Below are 13,531 nucleotides of genomic sequence, written 5' to 3' on the forward strand. Positions count from 1 at the left end.
CTCATGTTCTCTGAGTCCTTGTTCAGCAGCTGCTCCTCCGCTGGCTCTGGACCTTTCTGGTTCCCAATGGCAGGAGCAAGAGTGGCCCGTGTATGGCATATATTCCCAGGGGTTGTTCAAAGTTTCAGTGATTCACACACATCCGTGGGTGGGCAACTGCAGTCGGTGCATGGTGGACCAATTGTGTCACTGTTTCTTTGTGTCATGATAGATCCTAATTGAGTGGTGACGGCCGGCCTATGGGCCGGCGCGCAATAGTGCTCGCCGCCGCATGGCTCCCCATGCGCTGGGGGCCCACCCTCCGGGAGCCAGCAGGCAGGAAGCTAGCCAGCCAGAAGGCTGGCGCTCCCCACCCGCAGCTCCCTGTGCGCCGGAAGCCCTCCTTCTGGGAAACCCCCAGGCCGGGAGTGAGTCGCTGGTCCAAAGACCGGCGCTCCCCGCCCGAGGCTCCCCGTGCGCTGGGGGCCCACCCTCCGGGAGCGAGCAGGCAGGAAGCTAGCCAGCCAGAAGGCTGGCGCTTCCCACCCGCAGCTCCCTGTGCGCCGGAAGCCCTCCTTCCGGGAAACCACAAGGCCGGGAGTGAGTTGCCAGTCCAAAGACCCAAAAAACCGGCGCTCCCCACCCGAGGCTCCCTGTGCGCTGGGGGCCCACCCTCCGGGAGCCAGCAGGCAGGAAGCTAGTGAGCTAGAAGGCTGGCGCTCCCCACCCGCAGCTCCCTGTGCGCCGGAAGCCCTCCTTCCAGGAAACCCCCAGGCCGGGAGTCCAAGTTTTTTCTTTTTCAAGTAGCAAGAATTGTGCCTCGGAGAAACCTCACTGGCTACGATACTGCCACTGTGCAAAGCTTCTGTTTTTTCTTTTTGAGGTGGGTGGGCCTCACTGTTGCCTAGGCTGGTCTTGAACTCATGGACTCAAGTGATCCTCCTACCTTAGCCTCCCAAGCAGCTGGGACCTTGGGCGTGTGCCACTACTCAGCAGCGACTGCAGATTGAGCAGAGTGGGGCTGGTGGTCTAAGTCAGTGCACGTGAGGCTCTGGGTTCACTCCCAGCACCAAGATAAACCCCTGTGCATGCTTGCACGAGTGTGTGCGCACTGCATACACACACAGACACACAGACACACAGTGAAACTGCAGCTAGAGGAGGTCTTCTCAGGACTAGATCAAACAGCTCAGTTTCAGTGTTAACAGAAACTGCTCATTCCTGAGTTACCAAACAAAACTACTTCTTTTAGTACTAGTAGAGAAACACGGAAGTAAACAAGATGTTTGTGAGAACCTGCATTGGCAGGGAACTTTGTGTGCCTATTAAACCAATCAAGACCTGTTCAAGAACTCTGCTTTTCAGTTCAGAGACACTGCTGTTCACAAAATACATCTGTTTATTTTCAGTAAATCTCTAATTTATGTATTTTTTTTCCGGTACTGGGAATCGAACTCATGACCTCATGCCCTGTGCTACTGAGGTACATCCCCAGCCCTCTAATTGATATTCTAGAGTGCATCTTTTGAGGATAAGGTGTTGAAATAGTAAACTAATTAAAATTAGCTAATCCCAAATAAATATTCACTGACTGTATCAACTACTTATCAGAACAGGACTCTGCATACTGACTGCCCTCCTCCTCCTAACTCCCAGCCCTGCCATGGACAGAAAAGAAAGCAACTTAGGAAAGTGTCTGGAAACACAAATCGTAGTTTAATAAAATAACACTTTTATTGGTTACATATAATTTTAGCTATATTAATATATATTATAAACTTTAAGAATTAGATATAAATGACTTTCTATTTTACCAAGAAGAATCTAGGCTAGGGCAGCACGTTCAGTGAGAATTACCTAAGTCCTGCAACAGTCATCATGTATTCAGAGAATTGGGAAGTATTCACTGAACGTTACGTTAGCACATGATACAGTAGTCACTCCTGCACCAGGTTACAGTAGAAATGAGTCATATGTTGTTTTCCAGCAAATATTTTTTTTTTTTTTTAAATCACAGATAGATCCCCCAAATTATTTTACTTCTATGGTGTACAAAATTTAACTTTTTTTTTTTTTTTTCCTCCGGTACCGGGAACTGAACTCACAACCTTGTGCTTGCCAGGCAGGCGCTTTGCCGCTGAGCTAAATCCCCAGCCCCCAAAATTTAACTTCTTATCCACAAGAGGTTTCTCGCCTTTCACTGTAGAAAGCTGGAAGGGCAGAAGATAGCAGCAAACTGCTGCTTGGGACTTTGTATTCTTGGTTTTTTTACTTTTGCCTAAAACCCCAACTTACAATTAAAACTAAATCATTCCCACACTGTACTTATGTAGACGATAAATCAGAGCCGGAACAGGTCAACTAGTTTGAGCAGGTTTTGGCAAATCACAGAAAGGAGAGAGTGGTGCCAGCAGTGAAGCCGTCTGCTTTAGTGTTCTGTGGAGAGGAGCCGCTGAAGCTCATTCGAATTTCTCATCCCCCTCTTCCACGTCTTTCAGGCTGAGGACCTCCAGGGAACCTTTGCCTTTTGTTTCCTTTTTTATGAGCTCATCAATTTCTCGGAAGCAGCCCGGGTCGATGAGACACACCTGAAACATTTAACACAGCTGTGGACCTACATCCAACTGCAAGCGGCCCGACAACAGCAGAGAAAGCGCAGCCTTCGCGTCCTCTGGCAGTGCCAGCTCTCTGCCTGCGCTATCAGCGCAGAGAGCACAGGCAACAGCCTGGCCCCTGCTGTTCTGCACCGTAGAGTCCACACCAGTTCCTGCGCCTTTCCTGCTGCGCGGGCCTCGGGCAGAGCATCTTGCCTGGCGTTCCTGAGACCTGGGGTTCATTTCCCAGCACCACAAAGCAAAAACAATCTCCTCTCTCCCCCACAACAAAACCAGATTCCGTAACTGTAAAAAGAAGGCTTTGGATGAGAAGATTATGGTCTTTATACTAAAATTTAACATTAAATTTTATTGTTCAATAAAATCACTTGCACATGTGAAAGAACGCCGTTACTTAGCATGTGTAAAATTTTGAAAAGAGAACTTCAAATAGTGTTATATATGTTATTTCATGATACTCAACAATATTCTATAGCTAACTTTTTGGTTTTGGTTTTGTTCTAAAGACAGGTCTTGGCATGTTGCACTGGAGATCCTCCTGACTCAGCCTCTCACATAGCTGGGATTATAGGTATGTGCCATGGCACTTGGGTTTATAGCTAGCTCATTAATTTGTTAATGTGGATTCTTTAAAGTGTTCTGAGGTAAACAAGGCTGATCAACTTTTAGTCTTATCTCTATTGATGCATAATAGGACAGCACCTTAAAACTCATTATCACCTAAAATGAACATCACCAACATAATACTGTTACGAATACTTTAACCAAAAACCAAATAAAAAAATCTTAAGTGTGCTTAAGTACAATGTTCTTAGACCCTGCCAAGTTTACCTAATTCTATGTGAGACATCTCTAGCCACAATTTACTATCTACAACTTCTAAGCGTTTGTTACACATTTACAACTAGAATGTAAGTGATTTTGGTACCAGGAAGCAAAGAAGTCAGAATATGTTCATCCTACCATTTCCAGCTGCTGACTGTAGTCTTCACTTTCTATAACCTTGATCAGTGGCTTGAGCTTTTCTTTCAGCTTTTTCCCTTCGTTCACAGGGAGGATGAACCGAAGCCTCATGTGGGCGCGTTCTATCTTCATTTTCTCCTTTAACTGCTTTATTACTTCCAAAGCCTATCAGGACAAAATCGAGGCCATCTGCAATTTCTGCTGCTGTGCTACTTTATAAAGTGTTAAAGCAGCTACTGTTTAAAAACTTTTTTGTTAGTGTATGTTTGTGATACATACTGAATACATTCATCACGGGGAACTGGGTTCTTACACATATGAAATCTTGGTCCTTCTTACTACCCCAAGTCCCCTTCCCATCTCCACAAACAAAGCAGCACTACCCAGTTGCATTAGGCAAGTTTCCTGGCTTCAAGAAGACCATAAGTACCCACAGAAAAACACCCAGGGAAACTGGCTATCATTAAATTAAAACAATTCTGTGCCTCAAAAGAGATTATCAAGAAAGTGATACAGGGCTGGGGATTTAGCTCAGCGGCACAGCACCTGCTTGGCAAGCGCAAGGTCGTGAGTTCAATTCCCGGTACTGGAAGAAAACAAACAAACAAACAAACAAACAAAAAAAAAAGAAAGTGATGCAAAATAGGAGAAAATATTTGCCAACTTATAAGGAAGTAGTACCCAGAATCTAGAAAGAACTCTTACAATGAAAAGATAAATAATCAGTTAAGAAATGGACAAGGAATCTGACCAGGGCATGGTGATGCACACCTGTAACCCAGCACTCAGGAGGCTGAGGCAGTTTTCGCACATCCTACACCGAGCCACTGTGAAAACGCCTGCATATGAGCACATGAGGCTTTGGGGGAACATCTAGATATAAGTCCTAACACTGGGTTTGGTGTATGTCAGAAGGATTGCCAGGAGTTTACGGCCAGCCTGAACTACACAAAACCCTGTCTCAAAACAACAACAACAACAAAAGGCAAAGAATCTGAATAATTCCTCACAAGATAACCAATGAAACATCAATAAGCATGTGAAAATATGCTCATATCAGCAGTTATTAGGGAAATGTAAATCATAACCAGGAGATACCACCAAGATGGTTATAATAAAGAGGTGGTCAGTACAATAACAAGTGTTGCCCAGGACATGGGCTCCTCCGCCACTCATGGTAAGAAGGAAAATGCTGCAGCTGCTTTGGAAAATGGTTTAGCAGGTCTTTAAAAGGTTAAATGCAGTTACTGTAAGACTCAGTGTTACAGCTTGTATCTAGATGTCCCCTCAAAGCCTCATGTGTTCATGAGTTTTTTGGAGGTGGTGGCTGGATCTAGGATGTGCAATTGCAGTTCTGCATGTGGATAATGGAAGCCACACCCTGGGTGTAGGGGCACCAATCAATAGGCTCATAGCCTGGATGGAACACAAAGAAGGCTGCTGCTGCTTGCTGCTTCTTTATGCCTGCCATGGACTGTTTCTCCTCTGTGATGCCCCTCTGCCTGCTGCTCTGCCTTGGAGCCATCTGACTTTGGAGTAAAACCTCTACACACTGTGAGCTCAAATAAACCTTTCCTCCTTTAACTTGTGGGTATTGGGTATTTTGTCTCAGCAACAAGTAACTGAACATGCAGGTATAAAAGAATGAAAAGGGCTGGTGTAGCTCAGCAGTGCAGTGCCGGCTTAGTGAGTGCAAGGACCTGAGTTTGATTTTTGGTACCAAAAAATATAAAAATGAAATATGTCCACATGACATCTTGTAATGAATTTTGGGGCAGCATTATTTATAATAGCTAAAAAGCAAAAACCCAATGTCCAACAACTGGTGAATGAATAAAAAAAAATGTGGTATTGCTATACAATAGGGTTCTGTTCAGCTATTAAAAAAAATGAAGTAGCCAGGCTTGATGGTGCATGCCTGTCATCCCAGTACTCAGGAGGCTGAGATAGGAGGACTGCTGACAGTTGGAGGCCAACCTGGGCTCCACCGTGAGTTCAATGCCAGCCTAAACTACACAGTGAGACCCTGTCTCAAAAAACTAACCAACCAAACAACCCCCCAAAAAATCCAACCCCCCAAGCACATGCTACAACACAGATGGACCTTGAAAATGCCACATATTGCATGAGCCCATTTATTTGAAGTGTTCAGATAGACAAGTCTGAGGAGACAGGAAGTGGATCATTGCCAGCCAGGGAGAGAAAGGTGGAGGAAGGAGGAACAACTGCTAGTAGCATTTCTTTGGGGTGGGGTGATGGAAATTTCTCAAATTATGTAACAGGGAAGGTTCTGAAATATGGCTTCTAAAACTCTTACGGTTGATAACACGGTGTCAACCTGAGGAGTCTAGAAGCTTAACTAACTCAGCAAATCTACATTCTGGGGTGAAAAGGGCATGCCCTTAGAGCTCTGGGATGTTGTTCATTGTGTCATCTTGAGAAGTTCAAAAACTAAATCATCCTTTCCATGCTCCTTGTTGCTTTTGGAGAATTGTTCCCTGCGATGCATGTTTACTGTGCCACCCTGCCTTGGTGTCAACAAATTATGGACTAAAAACTTGACAAAATATGAGCTAAAAAAAAAAAAAAAAAAAAAAGTTCAACTCAGCAGGGGGCCAGGGTCCTTCCTTTATAAACATCCTCAGCTTGTGGAAGAGGACACCATGGAGATGGTGTGGAGGGGACAGCCCATATACAATATAAGGAAAAGAGGCTTGCTTCTCCCCTTGTGCTTTTGCTGTCTTCTGTCTCCTTGGGCTGTTGCCCCTGTACCATGCCACGCTGCCTTGGAGCCAGCTGATTATGCACTGAAACCTTCACAAACTGTGAGCTAAATAAACCTTTTTCCTTCCTTAATTTTGGGCATTGGGTATTCTGACTCAGCAATAAGAGAAAAGTAATTAAGACAGAATTTGGTGCCAGAAAAGTGGGTCATTGCTGTGACTACGCGGTTCAAGAGCCTTTAGAAATGGCTTGTGGGAAGCGTTTGGAAAAGTTTGGAGATTTCATCTGAAAGAGACCCACTACAAGGCCTTCGGTTGTTCTCTATGAGAGACTCTGGTCAGAGCTCAGTAGACAGAGAAGGCTGGTAGAAATCCTGCCAGTAAAGGCCAGGTTTGGGAGGTTTCTGCCGGGAAGAAGGACTGAACTGGCTGTTGGAGTCCAGATGATGTATGTTATGACTTGGCGGAAAGTTTGTCTGCATTTTCCTCGTGTCCAGAGACTTTGTCTGAGACTAAGATTAGGGATAGTGGACTCATTAATCTGGCAGAAGACATTTCAAGGCAACTGAATGTTGAGGCAGTGGCATGGCTATTGTTGGGAGTGTTTAGCCAAAATTATGTTGAGAATCAAGAACAAAGAGCCCAGCAGAATGACTTAAAATGTTAGGAGTCTAGCTAGAAGGGAAGCTCCAGTAAAGTTATGGACTGCAAAGACAGAGGTGAGGAGATCTCCACTGACGAGCAGGAACAGGAGAATAGAAAAGATGGCCTGAGGGCATCATTTTAAAGCAGCAAGTCTTTATACCCTTTTCTGCCTCAAAACTGCAAAAGTGAAAGACTGCTTTGAGAAGAAAGCCACAGAGCACCATGTTCCAGAATGGCAGCAATGTAGAAAATTTTTCCTCAGAATTGGATTCAGGGTGCCCAGTGATTCAGGCACTCGACCCCTACAGCCAAGAGAGAGGAAAGCCTGGCTACTGCTGTAGCTGGCAGCAGACTTGGCATCGTCCATGTGGTGCTGATTTTAGGGATATGCAGAATGCAAGAGTTATGGGGTTAAAAAAGCTTCTACCTCGATTTTAGAAGGCCTGGGTAACCAGGCAGTGTGCCCCTGAGAGGGCAGTGTGTGAAGCTGAGTGAGAAGCCAAAGGTACAGTGGAGACCCCAGAAGTTTGGAAAAGCCAGGAACGTGGAGCATCTTAGGGAAGCTGCAAGCAGGGAGTAAAGTGGGCCTAAGAAAGAAGCCATGGGAGCTGTAACCACCGGAAGTGTGATGGGGTGGAGCCACCCAAGCCCTTTGGAGCTCACAATTTGCCACAGATTGCCTCAGATGTTGGATGTGGAACTACAGGACTTATCGTTTGCCCTGCTGGATTTTGGACTTGCTTTGGTCCCATTCATTTGTATCCCTCTGTCTGTAACTTTTGGAATGAAAATGTTTACTTCATGCCATTGAATGTTGCAAGTGTTTAACTTTGTTTTCATTTGCACAGGGGCTTCCAGCTAAGTGTCCTGTACATCTAGGAGGTGACTTGGGACTTGGACTTTTCAGCAGTGCTGAAACTGTTAGGTCTTTGGCAACTCTTGCAGATGGACTAAATGCCTTTTGCATAAAGGGATGTGCCTGAGTCCTTGGGGGGCCAGGGGTGAAATGTTAATGGTTCTAACATAATATAGTGTTGACAGACTTAATACTGGCTCTTAAGGATTGTTAACCTGTGTTACAGTGTTATAATGTTTAAGTTGTGAACCCATAAGAATAATGTCTTTGTATCTGGAAACTGGTTTAAAGAAATATGTCTGGTTGCCAGGTTGACAGGAGATGTTTATGGTTGATACATTGTGTCAACCTGAGGAATCTAGAAGCTTAACTAAGTAACTCAGCAGTTCTACATTCTGGGGTGAAAAGGACATGCTCTTCCTGCTCTAGGATGTTGTTCATTGTATCAACTTGAAAAATTTAAAAGTTCAACTAAGTGCTTGGGCAGGGGGCCAGGGTCCTTACTTTGTAAACATCCTCAGTTTGTGGAAGAGGAAGGACAGGACTTGGACTTTTGTGGGTGTGACTGGCATGCAATATAAAGGAGGAAAAGAGGCTTGCTCCTCCCTTGTTCTCTTGCTGTCTTCCGCTGCCTTGGACTGTTGTCCCTGTGCCATGCCACCTGCCTTGGAGCCAGCCAACTATGGACTGAAACCTCCACAAACTGTGAGCTAAATAAACCTTTCCTTACTTAATTTTGGGTGTTGGATATTTTGTCTCAGCAATGAGAGAAAAGTAATTACATTCTAGTAACTAGTTAGTAACTAGTTACTAAAAGTAACTAGTACATTCTCTGAATGTACTAATGAATCCTACCCTCTAATAGGGGTAACTTTTATGGTAAATTAATTAGTATAAAAAAAAATCTAAAAAGAGGAGTCAAAATGGATCCTTTAAAAATATGCTTCAGGGGCTGGGGCTTTAGCTCAGCGGCACAGCGCCTGCCTGGCAAGTGCAAGGTCATGAGTTCGATTCCTGGTACCGGGAAAAAAAAAAAATCTGCTTCCATGTAATCTCTTATTTTGTTTAAAGACATCCCACACCACTCACCTGCTGTTTGGTGCTCTTGTTGGGTTTGACCGAATAGTGGATGTCCTTCATGGCTCTCTCAATAAGGATGACAGTGTATGGTCTCTTTGTCTCTGGGTTGACACATTTGTCTGCCACAATGGTTGCAATGTCCCTAAACATCTGCTCCAGCTGTGTGTGCCTTTCTTTATCTGACACCTGAAGCTCTCCTTTCGTCAAAATCTGAAGGAAAAAAAAAAACACCCCAACAAATTTAAGAAAGCAAAATATTCCTTTATTACACATTTGTTAAATAACCACAAGAATTAGTAACTGAGGAGAAAATTAACTTTCATTCTCTTAGGTCACTGACAAAGAGTGATTTGAGCTTCCTCTAAAGGATACACTGGATTATATTGTGCTTCAAACTCTCACTTCTTGAGGATTGGATACCAAAGGGAGGAGGAACAATCTTAACAAAGAAATTTGATTAAGAAATTCATTTATCAGTCATACCACATTATAAAAATAATTTACTGTGCAGAACGAAATAATTTTTTAGAAAGATGTTAAGTTTTGGAGGTTTTTACAACAACACACACATTTTCTATTATTAGAACTGATATTGTGGCTGGGTGTGGTGGTGCACATCTGGAATCCCAGCATGCTGGCAGGCTGAAGCAGGAGGATCAACAAGTTCCAGTGTAGCCTGGGCAACTCAGTGAGGCCCTGTCTCACAATAATGAACTGCTAGGGATGTAGCTCAGCCTGAAGGTCCTGGGCTGAATCCTCACTACCACCAAACCAAACCAAAGCAACACAAACAACAAAACAAAAGAACTCAAGCAATGAATGAAACCAAATCAACTGACACTGTGCACTTCACTTTGTGTTACTGTCCCACCCTTAAAACTTGCTACAAATGAATGCTGAGTCTCTTATACTGTAGGTGGCAGAATTTACCTGCTTACAGATTTCAGTTTGGTCGTCTGTTCCAAACGCACTGATGAGATCTTCTTTCTTTGCAACCTGACCTTTAGAAACATTTACAAACACCGAGTGGGTCTGGAGAACTTCATCGAGGTCTTTTTCCCTGGGGAGAAGAAGTGGTGCAGGAGACAAAGGCCTATGTGAATACACTTGACACCTGGATATTTAAATGTAAGAGGGCAACGACATAACAGCAAGATACAAGAGATTCCTAAAAGACCCTTAGTGTCGAGGGAACAGTTTCAAAACTCGCAGCCCCATGTGTATTCCCATTTACTGGAGAAAATGAAAAACGTCACTGGCTCCTGTAGGAATCTGGGGTGGGGCTGGAGGCGGCCGCTCAACGCCGGCCCCTAGGTGGCAGCAGTGAAGACACTACGCACTTCGGTGACTCCCCGGGGTTCCTGGATGTGACATCAGAGGTATGATAACCACGATAGCATTTGGAAGACTAGGATCGTAGTCTTTTAACATCACTCCGGGAAAGGGACCATCACCGTGCGATTTCTTGGCTGTAGCTTTCATCACACGCAAACCAACAACCCAATCCGAACCAACTAAAGAAAGGGAACGCCGGGCTCAGGCGCCAGGCTGGGTAAGGACAGCGACCTCCCCCGCCCGGGCCAGGAACAGGTTTCCCCTCCCTCCCTGACAAGCCCGCAGCTTGGCCGTTCTCTCGACTTGGCGACAGCGAGGTCGCTTCGGAGGACACGCGACGGGGATCACTCACACGCCGCTCCGCCAGCCGACGACCTTGTTTTTGTAGCAGGCGATCTCAAAGCGCTTTCCGGCGCGCTTCATCCGTACCACGGCCACATTGGTGAGGCGGATCTGGTTGGTGGGGGTGAAGATCGACATGGTGGCTGCTCACAGACCTCAGGTCCGGCAGGTCAGGGCAGACCCACGCTTTGCTGGAACGACACCGCGGCTCGCGGAGCTGCACCAACCGGGCAGCACGCGGGGAGCCTCCACCCTCCGCCACAGTGCGGGGGCGGGCTCACTGCGCAGGCGTCACAGGGTGCGGTAGTGACCAACTACGCCTGCGCACTATGGCTTTTTACAACTACGCCTGCGCATTGTGGCTTTTTACGACTTCATTCCGCACCCCAAACAGGGAGGCGCTTTTTCTTGACGTGTTTACTTTAGCCAATGAGTTAATGAGCTCTGATAGGCTGGTGGCTGATGTTTAGTGACCAGGTGGAAACAGCACTGTGACTTCATGGTCCCTCAGCTTTCAGGGGCCGCACCCACTTTAACCTTTTAAGGGAAAAATTTAACATTTAAAAAAAAAAGTAAAGAAAAAAGCACCACGAAACCCCATCACCCCGCTTCAACAGTTAGCAACACTTTGCCATTCGCGGTTCCCCTCTTTTTTTCGTTGGAGTACTTTAAATCAGGTTACATTTTTAGCCTTTAATACTTAAGTATATACCTTTCACATACCGAATGAGGCTAACCGTAACTCCTCAATATCATGGAATAGCCATTTCATACTTTAATTTTGCCCCTCTAAATTATGGCTTTCTACAGCCGCTTTTTCCCTCTTGAGATCCAGAAGGACCCACACACTGCATACGGGGACTTTACTCCCCTCTCTGCCCTCGCCTCCCTTCACTCTCCCCTGCCCAATGCCACTCATTTCTTGACGACCCGCCCCTTCCCAATCTTAGCCAATAAAGGGGAGCTGAAAGGACCCCCCTCCCCAGCCGTGGGAGGTACTTCTAGAATGCTGGGCGGTGCTTCACTCTGAGCCCGCCCCTTTCCCTCAGCCATTCAGAGTGGCTCTGGGAGCTCCCTAGCTTCCTGTCCTTGAGCTCAGGGCTTCCGGTTGGGCCCGCCTCCTTCCGCTCCGACCAATCCGGGAGGGCCTGCGAGTGGCATGGCTTCGTTGAGCTCTGGAAACTGAACGCAGCTCATGCTGAGCGGTATCGCTACCCGGCTCCCGCTACCCGCGCCGGCCACCAGGCTTCCCAGGTCCTACAGCCAGGTTTCCCGTCGGCCTGCGGGACTCGGCCTCCGAGGGGAATGGGTAAGGGACCCCGGCTGGCGGAGCGGTGGCGTCTTTCCCTTCCTTCCTTCGAGCGGGGCGCCGGGCGCTGCTCGGCACGGCCGCGCCGCGGCGAGGGGAACCGCTCTCCGCTTTTCCTTCGGAGGCTGGGGGTGCGTTTGGAAAGCAACTAAGCTTCTCACCCCAAATAAAAGGCAGAGAAGACCCTTCCGCTTCCCCACCTGCTTGGGACTTTTGGTTCTTGCCAGCAACACCTGCCAACCTCAGACTTCAGGCTTCGCCTTTCAGAGTTGCCCCCAGGTTCTGTATTTGCGGCCGGGTCCTTGCGAAGAGTGGGGCGTGAGGTCAACTATTTGAGAGCCCTTTACTAGCAACCGCAGGTCTTCAAAATGCGGTAGAGTCGATCACATGTGATAGCACACCTATAATCCCAGCAGTCTGGGAGGCTGAAGCAGGAGCATCTCAAGTTTGAGCCCATGATGGGCAATTTAGCGACGCAGGTCAAAGTTAAAATTTTAAAAACTTTAGTAGGAAAAAAGGAAGGACCTTTACTACCTTTTTTTTTGAGACAGGGTCTCAGTGTGTAGTTCAGGCTGGTCACGAACTCACTATGTTGCCCAGGCTAGCCTGGAACTCTCAGCGATCCTCCTGCCTCAGCCTCCTCCTGCTTAACCCCGGGACTACAGGCGTGTGCTACCTTTTGGTACTATTTTAAGCTTTCCATAGGGAGTAAGCATAAAACAAAATCAATTTATAATTACCTGTCAAGTGCTTTTATTTTTATATTAGAGTGTTAAAATTAGATTTCTTAGCTGGGCTGTTGATTGTGAAGATAGGTTTTGTGTTTTAATTTTTAAAAGAGAGAGAGAAACCTGAATATGTGACTTTAAACAAAATTACCTGTATGTGTCATTTTAAACTTAGATTCTTCTTTGGATGTGTGGACCCTCTGCTCGCCTTTATTATCATTATGGATAAACAGGTTTTACATTTACTTGGGCTTTGCTTTTGGCATTAGCCTTTGGATTTGTTTCCAAATCGCCATCAAGAAGCAGGTAAGTGGTATGGTTCTTCTTTTCTTTTTAAAAAGGGAATGTTTAGATAACAGATATATGAAGAATTTAGAGTGCAAATTTTCTAATGCTTTTAGACATACAGAGAAGCTAAAAGGAACTTTAAATCACTTTTATATTTGGTCTCTAGGTTTTTAAAAAATGCTTAACAATTTCTTCTTTACCCTTTTAGAGAACAAGTTGTAACGGACTATAGAATGACAGTATGACAACTATTGATATATTTTCGTTGTATTAGTTACTATAAGTAGTCTAGAGATTATTTCAGCGTATAAGGGAGGTTGTGCCTAGGTTATATGCAAATACTGCACCGTTTCTTATAAGGTAGTATAAGGTTGAGTGTCAGTTTGGGTATTTGAAGGGTCATGGACTCAGCCCCCCTCAGATAACAAGTATTATAGTTTGGATCATAAATGTTTCTGGAAAGGGCCATATGCTAAAGGTATGGTCACTGGGCTTGTGCTCTGGGAGGCAGTGGAACTTTAGGGGTGTGGGCCTAGTGGGCAGACGCTAGCTCGCTGGGGCCCTGCCGTTGTAGGATGTGTGGGGACACCAGCTTCTTCTTGCTGTTTTTACTTCCGGGTCACCAGGAAGTGAGCAGCTCTGCTCCCCACTACATTGTCCTGCCTCTC

The 13,531-nt window shown here is 45.9% G+C and overlaps 2 protein-coding genes across 7 annotated transcripts in view; one reads left to right on the forward strand and one right to left on the reverse strand.

Moving 5' to 3' along the window:
• Positions 1-2,341: 2,341 nt before the first annotated feature.
• Positions 2,342-10,852, reverse strand: Sbds (Shwachman-Bodian-Diamond syndrome). Of its 2 annotated transcripts, none has more exons than XM_005396725.2 (5): positions 10,549-10,844; positions 9,792-9,921; positions 8,871-9,071; positions 3,558-3,722; positions 2,342-2,567 (listed from the first exon to the last, which is right to left on the reverse strand). In XM_005396725.2, the coding sequence occupies exons 1-5, from the start codon at positions 10,674-10,676 to the stop codon at positions 2,439-2,441; spliced, it is 753 nt and encodes a 250-aa protein (XP_005396782.1). In that variant the 5' UTR covers positions 10,677-10,844; the 3' UTR covers positions 2,342-2,438. The 2 variants fall into 2 exon arrangements, with proteins under 2 accessions (XP_005396782.1, XP_013376026.1); XM_013520572.1 differs by lacking the exon at positions 2,342-2,567 and adding an exon at positions 2,574-2,879 and having other exon boundaries at positions 10,549-10,852.
• Positions 10,853-11,545: 693 nt separating this feature from the next.
• The window catches only part of LOC102009579 (S-adenosyl-L-methionine-dependent tRNA 4-demethylwyosine synthase), a 178,054-nt gene continuing 176,068 nt past the window's right edge, over positions 11,546-13,531 (forward strand). For all 5 annotated transcript variants that reach the window (XM_013520568.1, XM_013520571.1, XM_013520570.1 and 2 more), the window contains exons 1-2: positions 11,546-11,847; positions 12,751-12,881. In XM_013520568.1, the coding sequence (XP_013376022.1) occupies positions 11,844-11,847; positions 12,751-12,881 (135 nt within the window). In that variant the 5' untranslated portion in view covers positions 11,546-11,843. The remainder of the gene's footprint in view (positions 11,848-12,750; positions 12,882-13,531) is intronic.

This window comes from Chinchilla lanigera, unplaced genomic scaffold (genome assembly GCF_000276665.1).
Source record: "Chinchilla lanigera isolate Chin_1 unplaced genomic scaffold, ChiLan1.0 scaffold00055, whole genome shotgun sequence".
Taxonomy (NCBI): Eukaryota; Metazoa; Chordata; class Mammalia; order Rodentia; family Chinchillidae; genus Chinchilla; species Chinchilla lanigera.

Coding starts and splice junctions, on each gene's coding strand:
- Sbds (XM_013520572.1), bottom strand. CDS start 10,676: ATGTCGATCTTCACCCCCACCAACCAGATCCGCCTCACCAATGTGGCC. Junction 9,922..10,548: donor GTCGGCTGGCGGAGCGGCGT/GTGAGTGATCCC, acceptor TCTTCTCCCCAG/GGAAAAAGACCTCGATGAAG. Junction 2,880..3,557: donor ACAGTCAGCAGCTGGAAATG/GTAGGATGAACA, acceptor TTCTTTTTACAG/TTACGGAATCTGGTTTTGTT.